The sequence below is a fragment of the Bos taurus genome, chromosome 16, assembly GCF_002263795.3.
Source record: "Bos taurus isolate L1 Dominette 01449 registration number 42190680 breed Hereford chromosome 16, ARS-UCD2.0, whole genome shotgun sequence".
Lineage (NCBI taxonomy): Eukaryota > Metazoa > Chordata > Mammalia > Artiodactyla > Bovidae > Bos > Bos taurus.
The window spans coordinates 27,306,433-27,331,072 of record NC_037343.1 but is presented as its reverse complement, the minus strand read 5'-3'; the positions used below and the strand labels follow the sequence as shown (position 1 = coordinate 27,331,072).

The following is a 24,640-nucleotide window of genomic DNA, read 5'->3' as shown; positions in this document are numbered from 1 at the left end:
TAGGTCTTCTCTTTCAAGTGAACAGGACATTTTCTGTATTAAACTTAGTTTCTAGTCTGTCAAGACTGGTTTAAGATCCTTATGTAATGTGCATATATGCAGAAACTAATTTGCTTTAAACATTATCTGCACACAAAAAAAGGTTAACTTCTCAAAACATGATAGAATAGGTCTGGTTAGTACAAATCTATTGCAAAGTAAAAAGATTCTGTGCATCAGTTCAACGAGGAGAAGCAGGAAAAAAAAAAGTCCCAACCATGAGAGTTCAAGTTGTGTTCTGAAAGCCTAGAGCTGAGGGACACCGTGTCGCGCGGTGTCCAGATACGCAGAACTGGTCAAGCTACAAAGCCAGGTCTTCCTCTGGCGCTAGAAGCACGTTCCGATTTACTTTCTATTCCGGAGACGTTTAGATTTCCTAAGAGAGTCTATGGCTTCTGCGGCCTTTTTTCGTTTCCGAGGAGACTCTTCGCTCTGCCCAGACCCTGAGGAGTTTCCCACTGCACTCTCCATTACTTCTCGCAATTTGCGCTCCAGCTCTGCCAACCGTGCGTTCTGTTCACCTATGATCTGGGTCTGCTCTAGCAGTTTCTGGTCCTGGTCTTGAAGTTGTTTCTGCTGTTCTTGCACTTTGGTGCGAAGCTCAGAAATTTCACGCCTGAGAACAGTCACTCCAGCACCATTTGTCTTAACCTGCTGCTGGAGTTTGGTAACCTCTTGTCTTGAAGGGTTTTGCTTGGAGAAGAGTTGCATTGTAGTCAAGGCTGCAGACGGTCCTGGAACTATGGAGAAATGGTTTAAAATGGTCAATCATTTCAATGGCTCACCACCAGTAATAATTAATGAGACTTCTTAATGTCCTCAGTAATATCACCTCTGCAGATTTCTTCTTTGCAATCTACTTGGTCTAATGAATTAATCAAATACTTTGTCTTAACTATAAATGAGTCTGAATTCTGATTCTCATGTTCATGTGGCAATATGTGGATTGCCAGCAAAAGCAAAGAGTGTCCAGGGGTGTTAACTTGGATTTAAAAATATTATAACACTTTTTTAGAACCTAGTTAAGAAAATATAAATGTAAAACTAGAGTAGAATTACTTTCTATCTTATCACACACAAGGAAACATAAATATCTGAGTCAGATGTACAGACCTATTAGGTTCATAAGTCAAATAACTGGGATACCACCAAAAAGGGTTACATCACACTCGATGACCAGGAAGAACTTCTGACATGATGTAGGAAGGCTTTGGAACTATTCTGTTTTAGGAATAACAATGTACCATGGGCATAAAAATCACTATTTTAAACTAATAACCTGCTTTTTTTTTAAACCCTATCTCTGAAGCTTTTCTAAAAGAACCATATGGATCCATCTGCACCCTAATGCTAATTTTCTCCTCATACATTTAAATAACCAGAATATTTTCCTTGACTGATACATTGTTCTTTCTCAGCTTACCTTTAGCCAACTAACAAGGCTCAGATCAGTTCTCACCTCTTGTGAAGTCTCAATCAGACCAGCCAACAATGATCTTATCTTCCTTAAGATTTTCTCTCTACTCATTTGGCATGTAAATGGACACTCCTTTAAACTATTCTCTTGCCTGCAATAATTTGAGTCATGATTATGTCTTACCCTATGAAATAATAAGATTCTTGAGAGCAGATATCATGTATTACAATTCTTTTTAGTCTTCATAGGACACAGTATAGTGCTGTCCACATAATAGTACTCAATAAGTAATAGATATATTAATGCTGAGATGTCATAAGCTTTATTATTAAATTACAGACACCCACTCACTCTACTGAGTACTCCAGGGAGCTAACTAATCTGAATGAAACAAATGTTTTACTAAAAATTGCTCTAACAAATTTATGCCCAGTTAAAAATTGTGGGTATGTATAAAGATTCAGCCTTAAGATTGTTCTTCAGTGTGGTTCAAATACTGAAAAACCTGGAGACAAATGTGCATAACAACAGGGGATGAACTACGTAAGATATGGTCTGTAATCTAATCTGTCATTAGACTACAAAAATGATGCTGCAGATACACAGTTACAGACTCAGAAAAGTTCAAGATACACAGTTAAGTGGGAGAAAAAAAGGCAAGTTACAAACCTGTGTATGAACATGATTATAAACTGAAAGTATTATAAACAAAAGATACCTGGAGGAGAGCCCATGAGTCTTCCAGATACATCTGATCCTGGCAATTTCCTCTTTAGAATTGGAACAATCTTTTCATCAAAGTATTCCATTGCCATGGAGGAAATATCCCTTAACTCTTGAAGGACTTCATGAGCTCGCTGAGGGGCTCTGGTAGAATTGACATATCTCAACACACGATAAATCTCATCAATCACCTAAAATAATGAGCTCTCATTAGCACTTTATCTTTTTTAAAGAATATAGGTAAACAGGGAGTAAGGTAACTGCTTGTTTTGCAAATTCTACAGAGATCTACAGGTTGACTTAACTGATACACTGACCAATGGTAACATTACCACCTGTAACACCTGGCTTTGGGCTTGTTATAATACTATATGTTTCATATTTATATTTATTAAGCATCTTTACTGTTCTGGGGCTAAAAAAAATTACCTAATATTTATATATAACTACAAAATGGTCAATTACAAAATATACACTTATATACGTTAGCAGTAGTCCTTCATGTTACTAGTCTGTCACATTCTACTACAAAGAATCTGCTAGTGATAGGGTATCAACCGATCCATAGTAGTGCTACATGTGTGTTGTAAGTAAGCAAAGTGCTGCAACACTCCAGTATTATTTGATGTCGTCCTAGGTGCTAGTACATTCCACCTACAGGTGCAAAGTAACCCTCAGCTCTCTGACCTAAAGCAGACCCTCTCTCTCTCTGTTGCTCAATGTTTTGCACATTATGATCTCTTTTCTGTCATGTTCTCCCTGCATATCTCCCCTACCTTCTCCAGCCCCAAATTTCTAATTCACACTTGAGGTCTCAATAACACTTTCTCAGAGTAAGTAGTCTTTTCTGAACCCTTTTTAAGTATGTTAACACCTTCATCAAATCTTTTATTTTTTCTTCAGAATACACATTACAAGGTTTAAGTACTACCTTTTTCTGTTAATTTCTTCTTCCCATAACACAGTAAGCTCAATGAGAGAAGAGACCATACCTAGTTTCCACTGTCAGATCCCCAGAGCCTAGCAGTATCTGGCATATAGCAGACACCCTAATCAACGTACATTAAATGAGTGATAAAGATGGTCAAATAACATAAACTGCCTAATACTGACACATCTAAATAAAACTGGTTAGGGACAAGCCACAAGGTTAAAGTCAATACAAGAATATGATTTTTAGAGGCTAGATTTTGTTTTGAATACAATGGTCATTGTTAACAGAATTTTTACTGAGAGAATAAATGGACCTAATAAGTTTATGTACATAAATACTGGTAGACAGAAGAATATTTACAGTATGTTTGACCTAGACTAGAAATGACTGCTACAATGACTCAAGCATGAATAAGACCTACATCTTAACCTGTGCAAGATGACTTAGTGAAAGACCCATACACAGCAAAGACTAGTTCAAACTGAGTAAGTTCAATGTACAAGCAAAGCGTTGTGTGAAAAAGGAAGCAGACAGGGATAAGATTTGTTTGATGATTGAGTAGGCCTAATGAAGGACTTGGCAATGAGAAATAAGCAGAATTTCAACGAGAAGAGAAGTCTGAGCAGAAGGAGGGTGTACATGACTGAAGGAGGAGTGCTGCAGTGAGGAGGTGGCTAGGGAATCAAAATGTATGTAGTGTTATTAGTACCACGGGCTTCCCTGGTAGCTTAGTCGGTAAAGAATTTGCCCAAAATGCGAGAGACTGGGGTTCGATCCCTGGGCTGGGAAGATTCCCTGGAGAAGGAAATAACAAACCACTCTATTATTCTTGCCAGGAGAATCCCATGCACAGAGGAGCCTGGCAGGCTACAGTCCATGGGGTCACAAAGAGTGAGACACGACTGAGCAACTAACACTTTATTACATACCATGCATTTATTCTAGGTTTTTAAAATAAATTTATTATGTAGTGAATCCTCTTCCATAACCCTGATTCTTCAGAATTAATTTCATATCAAAATATTGCATAGGGATTACTAATACTAAATGACATCTGTAAGGCAAAATGTGAAAAATTCTTATCTACCGTATTCAGCCTTCTAAATACAGTGTGAAAACAAGGTGTATCTCTTTCCCTTTGCCCAAGTGTTCTATTAGGAAATTTAATGTTTTTAAATCTTACTACATAGAGGTTATTTTAATTAAGGGGACTCATCCAATCCATGTTTTCAATAAAATTAAAAACATTTTCTTTCCTGTGTCCAAAAGTTATAAGCAAAGGACAAGGTGAAGAAAAAGACAGCATGTTAGAACCAAACCACTTCTGGCATTCAGAGTCATCAGTGGCTGAAATGGTTGTAGAGATACATGTTAAGAAAAGCACAGTATTTACCTGATTTTTTAAATATTTCATTTTCTCAATAGGTTTAATCACTTTCTGAAAATTACTTTAGCAACCAGAATGTAATGGTTTGAGTCTTGTATCCAGTGTAAAGACCACAGGTCTTAGGCAGGTCACTGAAACTCTTTAATGGCTCTTTATACACTTTTCAAGTAATATGCCACTGCTGAATACTAGAGATAATTAATACTTATGAAAAATATTTTTAAGTTTTAAGAAAGAATGGTAAGAAACCAAATGTGAACAACTATCACATTCCCAGCACATATAGTTTACTCTATCATGCTTATGTTTAAATTGGCAGAGTAATAAATGACATACTATGAACATCATTTAAGGCTTTCAACTATTATAGATGAGAGAATTTCTATCTTATTTTAATCTCCTGTTTAGCAAACAAAGTAGTGCAAGTGAGTGAAAGTCGCTCAGTTGTGTCCAACTCTTTGGGACTCCATGGACTATATAAAGTCCATGGAATTCTCTAGGTCAGAATACTGGAGTGAGTAGCTTCATGGGATCTTCCCATCCCAGGGACTGAACCCAGGTCTCCCGCGTTGCAGGAAGATTCTTTAGCAGCTGAGCCACCAGGGAAGCCCAAGAATACTGGAGTGGGTAGCCTATCCTTTCTCTAGCAGGTCTTCCCGACACAGGAATCAAACCGGGGTCTCCTGCATTGCAGGCAGATTCTTTACCAGCTGAGCTACCACAGATGCCCTTAGCAAACAAAGCTCCCATTAGAATATTGAACCTTGTATGTTCTCATTTTCTGTTTCTTTTTGTTCCACTTGCTGATGTGCTCAGCCATGGCTGATTCTTTGTGACCCCATGAACTATAGCCCATCAGGTTCCTCTGTCCATGGAATTTTCCAGGCAAGAATACTGGAGTGGTTGCCATTTCCTTCTCTTTGCTCCACTTGAGATTTCCTTAATTTTCCTCTCATTTATTTTTTCTTCCATATTTGTGAGTAATTCTTTATATGGCATGTGTTTGTCTTTATTTTTCTGATTAATATTTCTCTTAGACCATTAGTCACAGTTTGTTCAAGTTTTATATCCTTGTATTGCTTTCTCAAAGGTCTTTTGTTCTCCATTTGTTTTACTTTGCGTTTCTTATTAGCCTGGTGATTCTCTACTCCTTGCTTATATTTAAAAATGCAGCACATAAAAAGCTGATCAGATCTAGTTAGCCAAACTGGTGGTAAAGGTGGAGTTTAGGGGTGTAAGAACAGGGACCTAAAAAATTCAATGAAAATAGATTAATTTTTTTTTCATTTTAAAGGTTCAATGACTGCATGTATTTCCTTGAGGACCAGCAAAATGAAAGGAGGAAATGCTTCTAAGCCAGAATTATTTTTAAGAATGTCTTCACACTAAAACCAATTTTAAAAGAAACAAAAATACAACATTCTGGAAACATTAGATAAACTGAAGGATATTTATTCCTCAAAATAACTTCAAAAACTTGAAGCCCAAGAAACACAAAGTGTAGGGAATTATTCCACATTAAAGAGAACTAACAAATTCATGTGTGATCCTAGATTGGATTCTGGACTCAGAAATAAGAAGAGCTAGGAAAACTATTATTGGGATAAGAAATGAAATTTGAATAGGACTGCTGATCAGTGTATTGGATCAACGTTAAATTCCCTGAGCTTGTTATCTGTACTGTGGTTAAGCAAGAAAATGTCCTAGTTCTTAGGGAATACACTGAAATATTTCAGAATAACGGTCACAGTATCTCCAACTTTTCTTCAAACGGTTCAGAAAAATAAAACACATATGCAGAGAGAGAACAAAAGCAAATGAGACAAAAGGTAAATAACTGCTGATCTGGATAAAAGAAATATGGGAATTCCTTGTCATATTTTTTGCAATTTTTGTGTAAATATGAAATTGCATCAAAAGAAAGCTACCCCTCAAAAAAAGAATAAAGAATGACCATCACCAGTTCCCTCCCCCCACCGAAAACAGTATTAAAAACAAACCAGCAATACAAAATCTACAGATTTTTAAGTTCCTTCAGGGAAATCTAGCTTCATGACAATCATTTATACCATGAAAGCACTGACTTTTGGAGACCACTGTATTTCAATAAGCACAAAAGATTTACTGGGGTTGTTAGTAACAATGAAGTAAACAAATTATCCATGTCTTTTTTCATTATTGTATCTCCTAGAATGGTTAGTTGGCCTCTGCTCCATGTGGTTTTCAGTTTGTGTGAACTGCTAATAATGATCAAGAACTTACTGTAAAAATTTGACTTCTGTATGTCAGTCAGAAGATTTGAGAAATATATATAGGAATAAGCCAAGAATCTATACTTGATTCTGAGAAAAGATGAATGGAACATCAATATAGTGGCCAGAGTCTGCAACTATGGCCCTAACTGACCTGTGCCTATTTCTGTAAATAAGGTTTTTATTAGAACATGAGCACACCCATTCATTTACCACATGTAGAATCATGGCTGTTTCTCAGTTGAGAAACAGACCATGACATGACACAGACCACACGGTCCACAAAGTCAAAAATATTTATTATCTGGCCCTTTACAGAAAAGTTTGCTGATCCTTCCCAGAGCTCATAGTGGCAAACTCCCAACCAGTCTGAATTCTTTAGACAGACCTTTAAATGCCTTTGTTGTTAGTACTGTATCCTTGTCAAGAGACTCCATTTTAAACGCCTCCCATGAATAAGCCTTAGATTTTCACTGGGTAGAAGGGCAATGATTTAGCTTGTTTGGAGTTGGAGAGGGGACCTACAGATTTAAATCATTCCTAAATACAGATTCTCAACCAACCTTTTTGTTTTAGCCCCATTTTCAGAAGTGTTTTCAACTCTAGAATTTTTTAGAGGTTCAGCTGTGCATACTACATTGACTCCCAGCTTCCCCCACTGACAGGTTAGGAATTAACTTCCTCAGTTCTTCTAAGTCAGTTATCATTTGTTCATCTACTGTCCAACTTCTAAAATTCTGCTGCTACTGTCTACTCTCTTGACCTCCTTTTCATGGGGCTTTATCTTTTCTTCCTTTTAAAAATTACATCATTTACTTTACTGAGTCAAGTATGGGGAGGAGTTAAGAGGTAAACATACATTTAATCTTCTATCTTCATCCTACCATTTAATTTTACAAACGAATTTGATTGTTCTTTCAGAGAATAATTAAAAAAAAATTTTTTCCCCCATCTGTTAGTTTAAAAGTCCAAAATTCTGGTATATATCAGGCAATCTAATTTAAATGAATGTTGCTATTACCCAGATTCACGTAAGTAACTTGTAAAAACTAATTTGTGAAATGAACCCAGGAGCAAGATGCTGGGGAAACCAAGAATAAACTACTATAGAAATCATATACCAAATCAAGATTATACACTAAACTGAAAGAAAAGTATTTCATAGAATATCTTCATTTACAGATGTGAAATTTAATGCCATATCCTTATGTTCTGAAGACAGAATATGAAAGTTTAAGGATGAGAAAGTTCAAAAAAGAACAATGATAAAACAACTCAAATGTTGCAAACTATGTTAAGTTAGCAGTTTAGACTTAGCCTAAGTAAGCTAAAAAGTACCAGCTACATAAAAATAAAAAGTATTAATCTAAGTATACAGTGTTTAGGCAAAATATAAGCTATGAAGATGGCAGAATAAACCAAAGTGATAATCAAAACAAAAATTATTTGTTTTTCCAGTTCAGACTTGCAGGAGAAAAATAAATTAGAATAAGATCTTGTGAAGAAATGGGTAATATTAAGGAAAAATGGAAGACTTTTCCACTGCAGGTAAGGTAAAGGTCTCAGGTAAGGAGCAAATGCCCAAGGGATACACATACGCTTCAAAACTGAAAACGTCCTCCGCTGCTACCACCTCCGTTAGTACTGGAGTTAAAAGAGAAAACAAGTGGTTTCCAAAAAATAGCAAGACTCAGCTGAATTTAACCTCATTTGTTTAAACAGTAAATAGCATCATTTCAATCACATGATCTTGATCAACTAGAACAAAAGACAGACAACTTCTGTAAAGGCTGGTACTAAAATATCTTTGGCTTTGCAGGCCATATGGACTTCGCTGCCAACTATTCAGCTCTCATTAACAATAACTGGTTGAACTGTCTCTTGAGGTTATGAAACATAGAGAGGTGTCTTAAATATTCATAATCTTAACATTTTGAGATACGCAATAAAAACTATGAGGCTAACTACAGGAGACAACCTATTTTAGTTCAGTGAACATCACTGAATTAAGACCTATGAATTAGACCTGGATAAAATCTGGCCTAAGAATTAGAATCTAAAGTTTCTAACTGGTCACCTTTTTATAGAAAAGCATCAGTAGCTAATATGAGGAAAGTGAGCCATACCAAAGAATACTTTAAATAAGAATACTTTAAATAAGAAACAGGACTCCTCTGCCTCCCAACAAACATTATAGAATATTGAAAATGAAGAAAATAATAAAATATTGCCAATGTTAATTATCAATGGAAATAACAAAAAGAGAGCATTCAAATTTTACTAAGTATTAATTAGTTCCAACCATGTTAAGGGAACCTTTTGCCAGTAGCAGCTAAGTAGCAAAATGATCTTTAATTCTATCTCCATCTCTTCCACATAAAAAGATACTGAAGTTATTTCATTCTGAATTTACACTCAATTCAAGAAGCAAGGTATCAGTGAAGGTATGAGCAGCATGTTGAATTCTGGGTCCTTTATTAACTTAGTCACAGTAAATACACCACAATAAACATTTCTGTGTAAAACAGCACTATTACTTGGCCCAGAGTATACTGCTATACAGTAATTATCTATTCTTGTCGAATCTGGAAGTTTTTAAGTTGTTTTCATGAAACATTTCTCAAACAAAACAAAACCAGCTTGTCTCTCCCAACTCCCCTCCCTAAAATGGTAACAATCTTGAAGGCAGAGACAATACCTATTCTTGCTCATTGCTGTATCTCTGGCATCTTTACAAAAAGTAAAAGCTTAAAAATTTTTCTTTGCGTATGAACCCTTAAAAAACTTTCCTGAAGAACTGTAGGGCTTTTATAGCAGATTTCATAATCATAAGTTTAAGTATATAGATCACATAAATGATATATATTTATATAAGTTATTGCACAGAAGCTAAACAAATCCATTCCAAGAAACCCACTCAAAGTAGCAGCAATGGGACTTCCCTAGCAATTAAGGAAGACTGCACTCCCATAGCAGGGGGCATGGGCTCGGTCCCTGCTCAGTGAACTAAGATCCCACGTGCCTCATGTGCTGGCCAAAATTAAAAAAAAAAAAAAAAAAAGTCAAAAGCCCACAATTATCTATACAACTTACCCTTTAATATTGTGACTACTGAATTCACAGATGACCAAAGAAGTAGGAGTGATTCTGTCATTAAAAAAAATCACTCTGTAACTTCATAGTAATTTAAAGTTTAAACAGTCCAATCCAGCTGTTACTAAGTAAGCAATTCTATTTTACCTTTCCTGGTATGAAGCAACAGAGATTGGAGTCCACATACTTCATGAAAGTCATATTTAATAATGACAGCCTTGTTTCAACAGCAGCGAGGATGTCTGCATGCCGAGCTAATGAATGGTTTCTCCTTTCTGACTCTCTCCTATCAAAAAAAAAAAAAAAGCAACCATTAAAAGAAGTACTGTGGACTAAAATGCTAACCAAACAAAATACCTTAATGTAAGCCTAACATTTACAGGTTAATTTAGAAATCTACAACTGGGTCATAATTTAACACAATGATAAATGAATCACTATGTTTAGAAATCCTTGCTAAGGATCAATCAAATATTTATTGATAAAACATTTGAAAAAAATTATTTTTTTGTGTTTTGCCCTTTGACTATATGGATTCCTTAGTGGCTCAGTTGGTAAAGAATCTGCCTGCAATGCAGGACACTTGGGTTCGATACCTGGGTTGGGAAAATTCCCTGGAGAAGGAAATGGCAACCCACTCCAGTACTCTTGCCTGGAGAACTCCATGGAGAAGCTGGGCAGGCTGCAGTCCACGGGATTGCAAAGAGTTGGACACTACTGTGCAACTAACTTTTACTTTCACTTGGGTATATCAAGCTCAAGCCTAATGGCTATTAGAATCAGAGAAATGAGATAAATGAAAGAAGTATACATGGACATAAGGACAAGAGACCATGTATTTTTGCTCCAAGATCAGCTCATTTTAACTTTTCAAAAGTTTTGAGACATAATTCACATATAATTCACTTTTCAAGGGTACCATTTAGTCATTTTTAGTATATTCACACTTGTGTACCCATCACTACCATCTCATTGCAGAACATTTTCATCATCATAAAAAGAAAGCCTGTAACCATTATTAACTACTCTCATTATCCAGCCCTTGGCAACAACTAATGTACCGTTTCTATTGATTTGCCTATTCGGGACACTTCAGATAACTGGAATCATAACAGTACGTGTTTTGGGTCTATCTTCTTTCACTTGGCATGTTTTCAAGGTTTATCCATGTAGAAGGATGCCTCGGAGTTCTTCATTCCTTTTCATTGCTGAATATTATTCTATGGACATTCCATAATTTTGATTATCCATTCATCTGTTGCTGGACTCCTGGGTTGTTTCCCCTTTCTGGCTATGATGAATAATGCTGCTGTGAGTATCCGTGTACTTTGTGTAGACATAGCTTCATTTCTCCTGAGTATATACAGCAGTGAAGTGCGGTATACAGCAGTATATGCATATAAGCAGCATATGCCTGCTGCATCATTTGGTAACTCTGTATTTCATTTTTTGATAAAGTGTTTTGTAAAGTGGCTGCAACATTTCATTATCCCACCAGTAATATGTCCAAGTTCCAATTTGTCCATCTCCCTCCCAACTTTTGTCCTTTTAAATTTTAGCCATCCATCCTGGTGGGTATTCACTGGTATCCCATAGTATTTTGATTTGCAATGCCCTGATGACTAATGATGTTTGGCCTTTAGTACATCTTCTTTGGAGAAATTTCTGTCAAATTCTTTGCCCATTTTCAAATTGGGGTTATTACCTTTTTATTGTTTATGCCTTAAAAAAATATTTTGGTTACACCAGGAAAATGTGGGATCTTAATTCCTGGACCAGGGGTGGAACCTGTGCCCCTTGCATTCGAAGTGTGGAATCTTAACCACTGGCCACCAGGGAAGTCCCCCTTTTTATTGTTGAGTAGTAAGAGTTCCTACTATAATCTGGATACAAGTCCTGTAACAGATACACGGGCTGCAGATGTCTTGTCCCATTCTGTGGCTGTCTTTTTATTTTCTGGATGGTGTCCTTGGAGGCACAGACATTTTAAATTTTGATGAATTCTAGTTTGTCTACCTTTTTCTTTTGTTACTTGTCCTTTTAGTGTTGTATCTAAAGAACCTAATCCAAGTTAATAAAGGTTTATGACTGTTTTCTTCTCAAGGTTTTATAATATAGCACTGACATTCACACTTAAGTCTGTGGTTAATTTTCAGCTAATTTTTGTATATGGTTTGAGGAACGTCTTCAACTTCATTCTTTTGTCCCAGCATCATTTGTTGAAAACACTATTCCTTCCTCATTGAATTTTCCTGGCATTTTTGTTGAAAATCAATTGACAAAAAATGTAAAGGTCGACTTTCCGGACTCTTTTCCATTGATCTGTATGTCTATTTTTATGTTAGCACCAGACTGATTATTGTGGCTAAAACTTTGAAACTGGGAAATGGTAGTTTTCCAACTGTTCTTTTTCAAGATTGTTTTGATTATTCTGAGTTTTTTGCATTTCCATAGGAATTACAGGATCAGTCTGTCAATTTCTATAAAAAGACAGCTAGGATTCTGATAGGGGTTGCTCTGTGTGCTAAGCTGCTTCAGTCACATCTGGCTCTTTGCAACCCCACTGTAGCCTGCCAAGCTCCTCTGTCCATGGGACTCTCCAGGCAAGAATACTGGAGTGGGTTGCCATGCCCTTCTCCAGGTGACCTTCCCGAACCAGGGATCACACCTGTATCTCTTATGTCTCCTGTATTGGTATCCAGGTTCTTTACCACTAGTGCCACCTGGGAAGCCCAGGGGTTGCACTGAATATATATATATATCAATTTGGGGAATAGTGCCATTTTAATGGGCTTCCCAGATGACTCGGTGGGTAAAAAATTTGCAGTGAAGGAGACACAGGAGATGCAGATTCAATCCCTGGCCATCTTAAAATGAAATCTTCCAATCCATGATCACAGAATGCCTTTCCGTTTATTTAAGCCTTTAATGTCTTTTAACAGTGCTTTCTGGTTTTTAATAAACAAGTTTTGTACTTCTTTTGTTATATATATATATTACTATCAATGCTACTGTAAATGGAATTGTCTCCATTTTTGGATTGTTTATCGCTAGTGCATAGCATTATACAATTGATTTTTGTATACTAGTCTTTTATCTAGTATCCTTGCTGAACTTGTTTTTAGCTCTGATAACTAATCAGTGTATTTTATATATAATATCATGTGTATACAAGATGATGTTATCTGTGAATAGAATTTTATTTCTTCCTTTCAATCTGGATGCCTTTAATTTCATTTTCTTGCCTAAATGCCCTGGCTCAAACTAAAATGTTGAACAGATATGGCCAGTGTGAACAAACCATAATAAAATCATTTATTGTGATCTGTGTATACTTTGCTACAAAAACTTGGAAACCATTTAACATGTAAACCCTTACTTAGATTAAAACATAATAATAATAATCAAGAAACAAATAAAATCCCCAGTTGTAGAATTACTGCCACTGCTAACCATAACATACCTTGGGAGTTGTGCTTTAACTTGTTTCTGACATAGATTATGGTACCTTTCCACCTTTAGAAATCCCTGATTCAACATTCTCTGGCAGACCAAGTCCATTCTTTTACAAACCTATGGGAAGACAGAATGAGAAAGAATTTTAAAAGTAAAAACTTCAGAAAATGTCTGTGGTAACCTAAATATAGAGGAAATCTAAAAAGGGGATATATACGTATATATACAACTAATTCACTTTGCTGTGCAGCAGAAACTAATACAACATTGTTAAGCAACTATACTCCAATAAAAATTAATAAAGGGACTTCCCTGGTAATCCAGTTGTTAAGACTCCATCCATGCTTCCAATGTAAGGTGTGTGGGTACAACCCTTGGGTCAAGGAACTAAGATCTCAGATGCTGTATGGTGCAGCCAAAAAAGTATATAAAAATTAATTAAAAACAAATTGATAACAATTAACTTAGACTCATTAACTGATGGTTCAAAGTTCTCTGTGCTAGAATCGTGCTCCAGTTTGCTATCTGAATCTTTAAATCGGTATATGTGAATTCCTCACTGTAACCTGCAATACTACATTTAAAAATTAATATTGTATGTAAGCAAGGAATAATTTACTCTTTTTTAAAAAAGGGAATATATATGTTTCCTTGTTTATTTATATATTTGACTTTTTCTTGGTTGTGCGACATGGCTTGCAGGATCTTAGTTCCCTGACCAGGGATCAAACGCGTGACTCATGCAGTGGAAGCTCAGAGCCCCACTTGATTCTTCACTTTAGGTATCTGTTGAAATGTTCTGAATGTATCCCCACTATTATGGTCAAAGTCTATAATTCTGAAGATCATTAAAACAAAATATTTGAAGGCTTTTAATGGTTTGAAACAAGAAAATTCTTCTCTGGCCAAAAATACATATTCAAACTTGAGTCTAACCCCTCACAAAGTTTTTATCATTACCAGAATGAAAGTTTTAAATCATTTCTTCTAGTGGCTTGGATGAAGTATGACAGTTTATAATGGCCAAAGCCTCTACTAGATGCTGTCATATCCTTCAAAATATTTTAACATGTATAGCAGACACTTAACTTTAAAAATGGTATCTTTATACAATAAAAGCATAGGATCTGAAGTCAGAACACCTAAATTTGAGTCCAGCCATTTTATGTCCTTGGGCAAGTCAGTTTCTTTTTGAAAGCCTGAATCAGACATCTGTAAAATATGGATAGTACCTCATACACAGGGATATCATTAGGATTAAAAGAAATAGACATTAAATTACGGTAAACTATAAATTGCTATATAAAAATTGTTTAAACAATTTTGTTAACAATTTTAACTTTACCACTAATTTGAAAACTTTGCTTTATATACTTAGCTCTTATATTTCTGAAATATCCCAGTATCTTTCTTATCTTAATGAAACCTACTACACAAAATATGTTTGTTGTTTGTTTCCTGAGTATTTTGCATTGACTCAGAGGTATCAACCTGGACCTCAATTCTCACTATATAGGTGTGGATGTTGAAAGCACAATGCTGAGATAAAATTGAGATAAATCTACATCAAGGAAGCTAAGTCAATTAGGCAAGGGCTGTCTTAACGCTTCTTTCTATCTCTCACAGAACCCAAATACAAATGTTTGAAAAATACTTGCTAAAACCAAATACTGATGAAACTCAAAAGTAGCTTTCTCCTGAGATTATACAGACAAAAATTCCGGTAAACTGGGCTGAGCTGATAAAGGTTTTGATACCCTAATACTAAATACTAGCCATTCCCTACATAATAGTACGCCAGATGAAAGGTATGAAGGTAAACAGTTCTTTTCAATTTCAAAGTAGATGAAAACATAATAAAGTACTGATACTTTACTGATAAATCATATTTTAAAATACAGTGGAATCTATTTCTAGCTGAATAAGTTATAAACATTTGTTCAGTGTCTATATTGAAAAAATAATAAACCCAATATGTACTGATATAAATGTTTCTAAAACAAAATATTTAATGAGTACATCTACAAATCTCTTTAATTTAGTTTAGGTCTAGTAGTTTAATAGAAATAAGTGAATTTTCATATCTGCTTCTTTTGCATTAATCTACTGAGGTATTCTTACCTAAGAAAATTCTAGAAAACACAATATACAAGTGCACATTTCATTAGCTGTATGATGGTACCATCACATATCACAGAACTACTGGAAAACTCCACTGGACCTTTGTGAAAGAATGAGAGTAAAAAATGCAAACAATACCCTTAGTACAGTAATGAAAATATTTTAGATTATATAGACTCCCTGAGTCTTGGGAATCCTTCTGGTAAACCTGGTCTGCATTTGAGAACCACATTGCCATAAACAATGGTACTGAACTTTGTGTGAGGAAAAAAGAAACTTTTATCATGCTATTGGAGGAAGAAAAAGAAAGTATGTCTTTGTGTGTGTGATGGGGGGATATAAAGCTGGCTAAATTCTAATCTGTCATAGGAGAAAGTCAGTTCAGTCACTCAGTTGTGTCTGAAAGTCAACAGACATTATCAAGTAGGAAAAAAAAAAAAAAAAACCCACCCAAAGACTTCAAAATGAACTCTGAGGAATAAAAATTGGGGATTTCATTGTTGTTAAAACTATTTAATGTGAGGCATCCCCTAACACGACTTTGTAGAAAAATACTCTTTTGTTCTGTGGACTCTATAACCTCTCTGATAATTTCTGAGTTCAATAATGGAACTAAATCCACTGTGGTAATGATTTCCTAATTTTTTTTAAGTCAAATCATTATTCTGTACATCTTAAACTTATACAGTGCCATCTCTATAAAACTGAAAAAAAATGTTTATTTACAAAGTAAAAAATTAAGTCAGGAGGCTCAATCATAAAGAATCCGCTTGCAATGCATCAGGCACATGAGCAGCAGGTTCAATCCCTGGGTTGGGAAGATTTCCTGGAGGAGGGCATGACAACCCACTCTCGTATTCTTGTTTGGAGGATCCCATGGACAGCGGAGCCTGGAAGGCTACAGTCCATAGTGCTGCACAGAGTAGGACATGACTGAAGTGACTTAGCACACAACACACTGCTGTAATAACTTCCAAGGTACATTCTAAATTATTTCATTATTCTAAAACTTTGCTGCACTAAATCTAGCTAAATACTCAATTTAGAAATCTTTTAATGATCTAGAAATGCAATGGAATGAGTACTGACTCGTATGAGCATACAATTGGCTGAGTAATTTGTGATAAATAAATAACCAGGTAAGGTCAACCAAGGAAGACTTAACGTGATCCTAGGCTTTAAAAGAAGAAAGGACAGGACTGCTAAGTTAATGCTGATGGGACAAAGGCACAAAGCCTGGAATGAATAAACCATTAGCAAACTACTTCCGAAGACAGATCAGATACGCAAGCAAGGCTGAGAAGAATAAAAGCTCCCATGTTTTGATCAGGAAAATCAGACAGTAATGAGAAATAAATTGAAAAGGAAAAAGAGCATCTATTTTGGGAGAGACCTGGTATTGGGACAGTTGACTGGTCATTTTCCATAAGCAACTATACTGTTACAACTAAAGATAAGGTTCTGGAGATCTCACACGAAGATAGCTGAAACCACCGCAAATGAATCCCAAATAAAGAGGTAAAAGACAAGAAAAAAGATTTATCTTTTTAGAGTCTTAACTGATCATTCTAATTAAAAGCTGGCAAAAAGATCAGAAAATATACATCTGAAACAAATACTGTAAATCAACCATACTTCAACTAAAAAAAATTAGAAAATAGGAGGTAACAAAAGCAAACTAGAATAGCACCACAAAAACCAAAAAGATCTGAAGCATTAGTTGATATTATAAGAACAGTATTTAATGTAATAGTCTTCCTTTCATAAATGTTTTATAAGCACTGACTGACCAATAAAATAAAAACAAAGACACCATAGAGCATATGAATTCAGAAGAAAGCAAAGTGACCTCTGAAAAAACAGAAATATATTAATTGTCCCCAAGGTGAGCAGTATAATTATAACTGCTATCAATGCATATTAACTTGCAAAACAAAATTACCTTATTTAAGTGTAGCTCGAAATTTGGGGTTACTTTAATTATTTCCCAAGATTACAGAAAAGAAATATCATTTCCCCAATTAAAACAAAACAAAAATCCTAGCAGTTCGGCAATTTACTCAGGACAGAAAAATTCTAGAATCTAACATACAAAGATGATGACTATGTCAAAAACGATCAATGTATTTAGAGATTAGGAAAATACATACTATATAAACAAAAGGTAACTAATGGAATAAGTATACAATAGAGACATTTAACTTGCCCCTCTATTATTTGCTGTTCTAGTATGAAGAACAGATTTGTTTTGTTAATTATTTCAAGATTTAAAATGCCATGTTTATTTTTTTCTCAAATGAACTGAACAGTCAATGCATGCGTGCTAAGTCGCTTCAGTCGTGTCCGACTCTTTGTGACCCCACGGACTGCAGCCCACCAGGCTCCTCTGTCCATGGGATTCTCCAGGCAAGAGTATTGGAGTGGGTTTGCCACGCCCTCCTCCATCGGATCTTCCTGCCCAGGAATCAAAGCTGCGTCTCTTATGTCTCCTGCATTGGCATGAGGGTTCTTCACCACCAGTGCCACCAGGAAAGCCAATAGTTTCCCCCAATTAATGAGGAAGCTATTATCAAAGATTAGGCTGCTTAGACCCTTGACCTGAAAGGGACAGACGACACCAGAATCTACCCTTTCTTTTTACAATGAGAAAACTGAGGCCTTAGGAACTTATATAACTTATTCAAGGTCATCCAATCATTAAGGGCAAAAAGTGAAATTAAGAATTTGGGTCTTCCAGCAAATAGTGATTCACACACACACACACACACGTATCATTCTAATATGGACTTTAATATGGTTTACTCTCAGTTTCCTCATTTTTTCATACTGGCTACACATTTCAAGGGTTAGCAAAGTGCCTAGGATGGCACCTCAATAAAAACCAAGCTATGTTGGGGGCGGGGAGGGGAGGGAACAATCCAGGTCTTTTGATCTGTGTATTCCCTCCCCTAATTTTGTTTATTTATTTTTGGCTGTGCTAGGTTGCACCAGCTTTTCTCCAGTTGCAGCAAGCAGGGGCTACTCTCTTGCTGGGGAGCATGGGCTTCAGGGTGCTTGGACTTCAGTAGGTGCAGTTCCTGGGCTCTCGAGCACAGGCTCAGTAGTTGTGGTGCAAGGGCTTAGCTGCTCCGAGGCATGTGGGATCTTTCTGGACTAGGGGTTGAACCTGTGTCTCCTGCACTAGCGGGCGGATTCTCTACCACTGAGCCACCAGGGAAGCCCTGATTTGTGTCTTGTTAAATTTAGTGATCAGTAGCTATGTAGACTGAAATGTTTATCCTAATTATTCTCAATTGATTAGGGTCTCTAACACTCTACTGCTATAGAAACTGTTGGCACGAGTCTAGAAAGCAGGACTTCAGTGGGTGGGGTGTTTTCGCCACACCACTAAAGTTTTGCGATGGAGCTAAACCAAGATCTTCCTATAATCCTCTCAATCAGACAAATCTTCTGTGCAGAATATTTGACAGCCATCTGGGCTGGATTCTTTAGAAAGTCATGAAAGAATGAAAACAGTGAAAAGGTGGGAGAAATGTTCCAGATTAAAGAGACTAATGCTTTATTAGATTTAAGAACGTTAACTACCTCCCCAACCCCTCTCCAAGCTATCAAAACACATTTTGGTGACAACTGAGAAACCTGAATATAAAATGTAATATTAAATACCTTGGAAGTGATGATATTGTGATTATATAGAAGTATTTAGGGGTAAAATGTCATTGTACTTGCACCTTACTTTCCTATGGTGAATGAGCGTACAAGATAAAGTAAATGTGGCAAAAAGTTAATGACGGGTACATGCATGCTCAGCCATGTCCAACTCTATGTGATCCCATGGACAGAGGTGATAAAATCATTTAAAAAATGAACAATGAATGAGCCAGTCCTATACAACTTCCCATCTCTTTCACAAGAACACTTTAATCTTTTATGAGAAAAAATTCTATCTTCTTGGTATTGACCATTTAAGATATAATACTATATACAGAGACAGAGAGTTAATTCTCAATTGTCTGTTGGTAAAATTACAACAAATTAAAAATTCCCTGTGTGTCCCTCCTAAATATGCACTTGGAAAGAAAATATAAATTTAATGTTAGCCTGAATAAAACAATTAGGATAATTACATATCTTTTTTTTTTTTCCTACTGGGAATGTTCTTCCATTTTTACTGACTGGATAAAAATTCATGACACTGAGGAAGCCTCTGCTGATTAACCTCAACACTCTTGTATTTCCTACTCTGCATTTGTTATCCTGATTCTTTGTAAATGTGCTCAAGGAAGGCGTGTACATTCTGTCTCAGTGATGATTTTGTAGACAGGGTTACTGATCAGACACCTTTGAGAATCTGCCAGAGTGAAGTATTCCCAAAATATAATTTCTTACCTATACTTAAGAACTTGTTAATAAAATAAATAACCTGATGATGACATAGTAGGGGAGAAAACCCCCAGCAGTATAGACAGTGTATTTTCTATAATACAGCGATACAAGCAATGGTTCTCAAACTGTGGTTGAAGGACCCTTGGGGTTCCCAAGATCCTTTCAAGAGTTTCTGAAGCTAAATCATTTTCATAAAACCAAGATATTATTTGCCATTTTCATGCTATTCTCTCACAAGACACAGCAGAACGTGTGTGGCAACATGACATGTGATGACAGCTAATGGAATTATGCACTGTGCATTCTTGTGTATTTTAGAATTTTCAAAGGTAAGCAAATTGGGTCCTCAACAACTTTTAAGAATGTAAAGGTGTCCTGAGACAAAATTGAGAACTACTGATATAGAGAAAGAGATATAAGGAAGACATCTTGCCTACTTAAAAAAAAAAAAAAAGGTAATACTTTCCCATTTTCCTTCATATTTTCTACCAGTCAACTCTCTCTACAACTGAACTTTTCAAACACATTTGAAGAAAAGATGTGAAAGGAACTATAAATGAGTAATAGACTTAACCAGCTAGAGTGCACCAGAGAAATATCCTGGGACAAAAACATAGATTTACATATTTTGCTGTCAAATGGAAAATTTCATTCCAGATAATTAGCATGACACTTGAATTGAACTTTTAATCAAATCTGTCCTGAACCACTAATAGGATTCCATTACATTTACAGGAGCTCCACTAGAACCACAGAGGAAAAATCTATAGGGTCTCTTTATAAAAGTGGCAGTCCACTGGGCTGCCAGGGAATTCCCTAAGACAACTTTTAAAAAGCCTTGCATACTGTTTTTTTCAGTGAGAATTCTGTACTCACAAGTCAACGTTATATGTTCCAACTTGGCTGTGATGTGCTCTGCAACTAGGTGCAGGACCTTCCTTAACCTTTGCCACTTGTTTCAAAAACTCTCCTACCTGTGAAGGGGGCCTTATGTGACAGACTAATGCTGCATCAGCACAAATTTATGTGATTTACTGCAAAACAACTCAAAGTACACATTTTGTCATTTCAAAAAGTATCTTCATCCAAATAATTTTAAATATATTAGAGAAGTTAAATATTTAAAGAACTATTTTTATGTAACCAGGATTTCCAAGTTCCAGGTACATTTTGGGAGCAGTAGTCAACGGCAGAAAAAAAACAAAACAAAATCCAGTTCAATAAGGGATCTGGACATTCCTTTGGAAATAACCAGACTGGAGAGTCAAATTTCAATTATTCATGGCGAGAGGAAGCAAAGATAATTGGAAAATGTTATTTTAGCAACTTGGGGCGAACTGTATAAAGAAAATATAGAGCAGTAAGTACATGGACCCTGCACCTGTCCTCTAATTTAGGTGTGAACAATAGTAATGACTGAGGCCCTAATGTGTGTGCTAAGTCGTGTCCGACTCTTTGCTACCCTTTAGACTGTAGCCCGCCAGGCTCTTCTGTCCATGGGATTTTTTGGGCAAGAACACTGGAGTGGTTGCTATTTCCTCCTCCAGGAGATGGTCCATGACCCAGGGATTGAACCTGAGTCTCTTGTGTCTCCTGCATTGCAGGTGGATTCTGTACCACTGAGCCATCTGGGAAGCCCAAGGTTCCAACAGGGCAAGTAAGCTGAAGGAAGAAAAAAAGAAGCACCTGACAAATACATAAACCAGCTCATTAACTACTGAATGGTTGACATTTCGCTTTATGGAAACTAATTCTGTTCTTAATTAATATCACTCTTTTCTAAGTACACCCAACCTTAACTCTACTCAAAAATACACTTGACAATAAAAAAAAACTATGTAATTTATATGCCAGTTAGCAGCATACACTCGGGTATTGATTTTCTCGCAAACAGTCTGTTAGGTATAAACGGTCACTTACATTAGGAAAGGCTTTACATACTACGCACTACCGCTAGACTGCCAATTTCACTAATGACCATAATTAAATTAATGCTGACACCTAGTGGCAAGAATCTTTCATGTTACTTGAATTGCACCTTATGACATATGAACCAAAGAATTTAAAACCAAAGACACTTCCAAATCGCCACAAAAGGTTACCCACTTAAATCTAAGAATTATCCATTAATCTCAAGTAAAGAAAGGACTAAGAAATAGTTCCTCATTACTAAAACAGAGAAAAAAACCATCTTTAAGAAGTAAAACTGGGAGCTGAATCTTTTTAGGGGGGTGGTAAGGGACTCCTTATGATAAAAATCTCTGAAACTACAAATTTGTATCTTTAAAATACTAGAATAGATAACTGCTTAAAAATAAGAATGCAGCTGAGTATTTCACTTGAAAGAGATGTCATTTACTAATAAACTGTGGGATGTGTTTTTAACTCTGTCCCCTAGGATAGGCTGGTTTTCTCCCCTTTAAGAATGTTTTTAATTTTTAAAGAAGTAAATTGACCAACAAATGAACACCACCCCACCCCACCCCCACACACAGTTTTTCTCAATACTTATAAAGAAGAAGGTGAACATTCCAAGCTTTACAAAGGCATTGTCTGGCTGAAAGGCTCAATTCAAATGTCATGTCCAATTTCCAGGCAACAGGAATGTATATCATGAATTCTGATCAAGTATCATTCTTTATCAAAAATCGAAGCAATAGTTAGGATTCTACAAGAAATTCTAGGATAACATGTTTTGGAAATTCAATCATTTAAGGGACAATCATTTTTAAATATTACTTTTCAAATGAATTTTTCTATCCTGTAGACTGGCATGGTTGATTGTGCTGTGTTGACAAGAAAATAAACGGTTCACCAGCTTGAATATTTAAGAGCCTCCTTTAAAAAATATGCTTGCATCTCAAAAATACAGTTATAATCAATTTTAAATTGAAGGTGTAAATCTAAAATAGGGTTTATTGATTATTAAGAAAACGCTATACACAGCACATTCAGATATGTCTTTGTCCTCTTAAAAAACAACCCCGACCACATATTTAGCTTCTACACAGAAACGGTTTGTAATCATTTCAAAATGTCCACCTCCTTCAATTTCCTTCCCACTTAAAGATAAATTCACTGAGGAAGCAAAATAACTGACTGACTGAACTAAGACAGTCATTGAACCTTCAGTGAAGCCTCTGGGATGAAGAAAATCCCAAAGGCAAATTCATTTATTTTCATTAATCATGGACAGAATAACTGTGATTTTAAGGTATAAAACGTCTCCTAAAGCTGGCGAGTGGGCGTAAATCACTAGTTAGAAAATGAAATGCAGGAGAGGAAAAAACCTTCTCAAGGGGCAAGGTGCTTCACGATGGGGTGGCAAGTGTCAGGGGTGAGGGAAAGCCCGATAGTCACTTCTCAGGATTGCCTTCATTGGTCAACCAAGGCGCTGGGGTTGAGGTTACCAAAACGACTTTGAATTCCTCCAAACCTCTACTGGCTTTTGGGAGGACTGACCGATCCTACTTTATCTTTTGCAACAAGGAAACTTGGGTGGTAGGGGGAACAATACGTTATTCTCACAGACAAACCAAACCTAGCCGGGATAATCTCGCCTACTTCGGAGTGCTCGCCTCCAACTCCAGCCTGGGGTTGGAAGGTGATACACAAAAGGCAGGTGGTGAGACCCCTCCGGCGTCCACGCTCAGGCCGGACAGAGGTTGGAAGCCCAGCTCTTGCTGCCCCCGCCCGTGGCCCCGCTTCCGGATCGGGGGCACAGAGCCCCCGAGCCCCACAGACCCTCAAAGCCAAGTTCCTGAAAGCAGTCGCCCCCACTCTCCAAGCAAGGGCGGAATCTGGACAAGCCCCGCGGGCCAGCCCCAAGAGAGACTTTGGGGCGGGAGGGGTGCGCTTGGTGCTTCAGCTGCAGCTGCAGCTCGCCAGGGGCTCCCTCCCCGGAGAACGCTCTTCCCTTTCGGGCCCTCCCCAGACCTCGGCTCTCGGAGAGGGCGGCAAGGGTCCCCAGGGGGCCTCACCAGACGGAGCTGGCTAATTTCGTCGTAGGACATAAAGCTGAGGATGTTCTCGATGGCTACGATGGGCAGCGCCACCAGCGTGTTGTTTTGAGGCAGCTGGTCCGGAGCCAGCGCCGGGGCTGGGGGCGCCTGGGACCCCGGCTGCGGGGGCTGGGGCGGGGGCGGTGGGGGCAGTCGCTGGGTAGAGGCGATGGCCGAAGGGGAGCCGCCGTCGCCGTGACCACCGCCTCCTTCCTCAGCCATCCGCTCCTCCGACGCTGCCGCCATCTTGGGGGTTTGATTCCTTCCCCCCTCTGCAAGTGGAACAGGGACACTTCCGGTGCGTCACTTCCTTCTCTTGAGCTGCCGGGAGGGGCACCTGGAGGAGGGGGAGGAGCCTTTGGGGTGACAGGCAGAGAGAGACACTTGGATGCTAGTTCAAGTGGGAAGGAGAGAGGATCACGTAAACTCCTGGAAAGGTGGTCACTGTAAGACCTTTCATCTAAGATTGGAAACGACTTGAGGGCAGAGGAACCGTGTCTGAAATTGACTTCACAGTGCAATTTTTCCTAAAGTGCTTCCCTGATAAAGGGAGATAAAAATAATGTTAACTAGTAAGTGAAGTAAGATCATGGCACCTGGTCCCATCACTTCATGGCAAATACATGGGGAGACAATGGAAACAGTGACAGACTTTATTTTCTTGGGCTCCAAAATCACTGAGGGCAGTGACTGCAACCATGAAATTAAAAGACACTTGCTCCTTGGAAGAATCAGTTCAGTTCAGTTGCTCAGTCGTGTCTGACTCTTTGTGACCCCATGAATCGCAGCACGCCAGGCCTCCCTGTCCATCACCAACTCCCGGAGTTCACT

The 24,640-nt window shown here is 37.3% G+C and overlaps 2 protein-coding genes across 6 annotated transcripts in view; one reads left to right on the top strand and one right to left on the bottom strand.

The window, feature by feature from the left end:
• NVL (nuclear VCP like) overlaps positions 1 to 8,579 on the top strand; it is a 180,067-nt gene extending 171,488 nt beyond the window's left edge. For 4 of the 5 annotated variants that reach the window (XM_059875672.1, XM_059875671.1, XM_059875667.1 and 1 more), the window contains one exon: positions 5,795 to 5,904. In XM_059875672.1, coding sequence (XP_059731655.1) covers positions 5,795 to 5,889 — 95 coding nt within the window. In that variant the 3' untranslated portion in view covers positions 5,890 to 5,904. Of the gene's footprint in view, positions 1 to 5,794; positions 5,905 to 8,210 lie in introns of those variants that run through there. The other variant, XM_059875668.1, reaches the window with a different exon arrangement.
• On the bottom strand, positions 174 to 24,095 carry FBXO28 (F-box protein 28). The gene is given in 5 exon segments (NM_001046425.1): positions 174 to 779; positions 2,175 to 2,370; positions 9,993 to 10,131; positions 13,309 to 13,418; positions 23,789 to 24,095. Coding segments are annotated over 5 exon segments (1,107 nt in total). The 5' UTR covers positions 24,056 to 24,095; the 3' UTR covers positions 174 to 384.
• Positions 24,096 to 24,640: the final 545 nt, after the last annotated feature.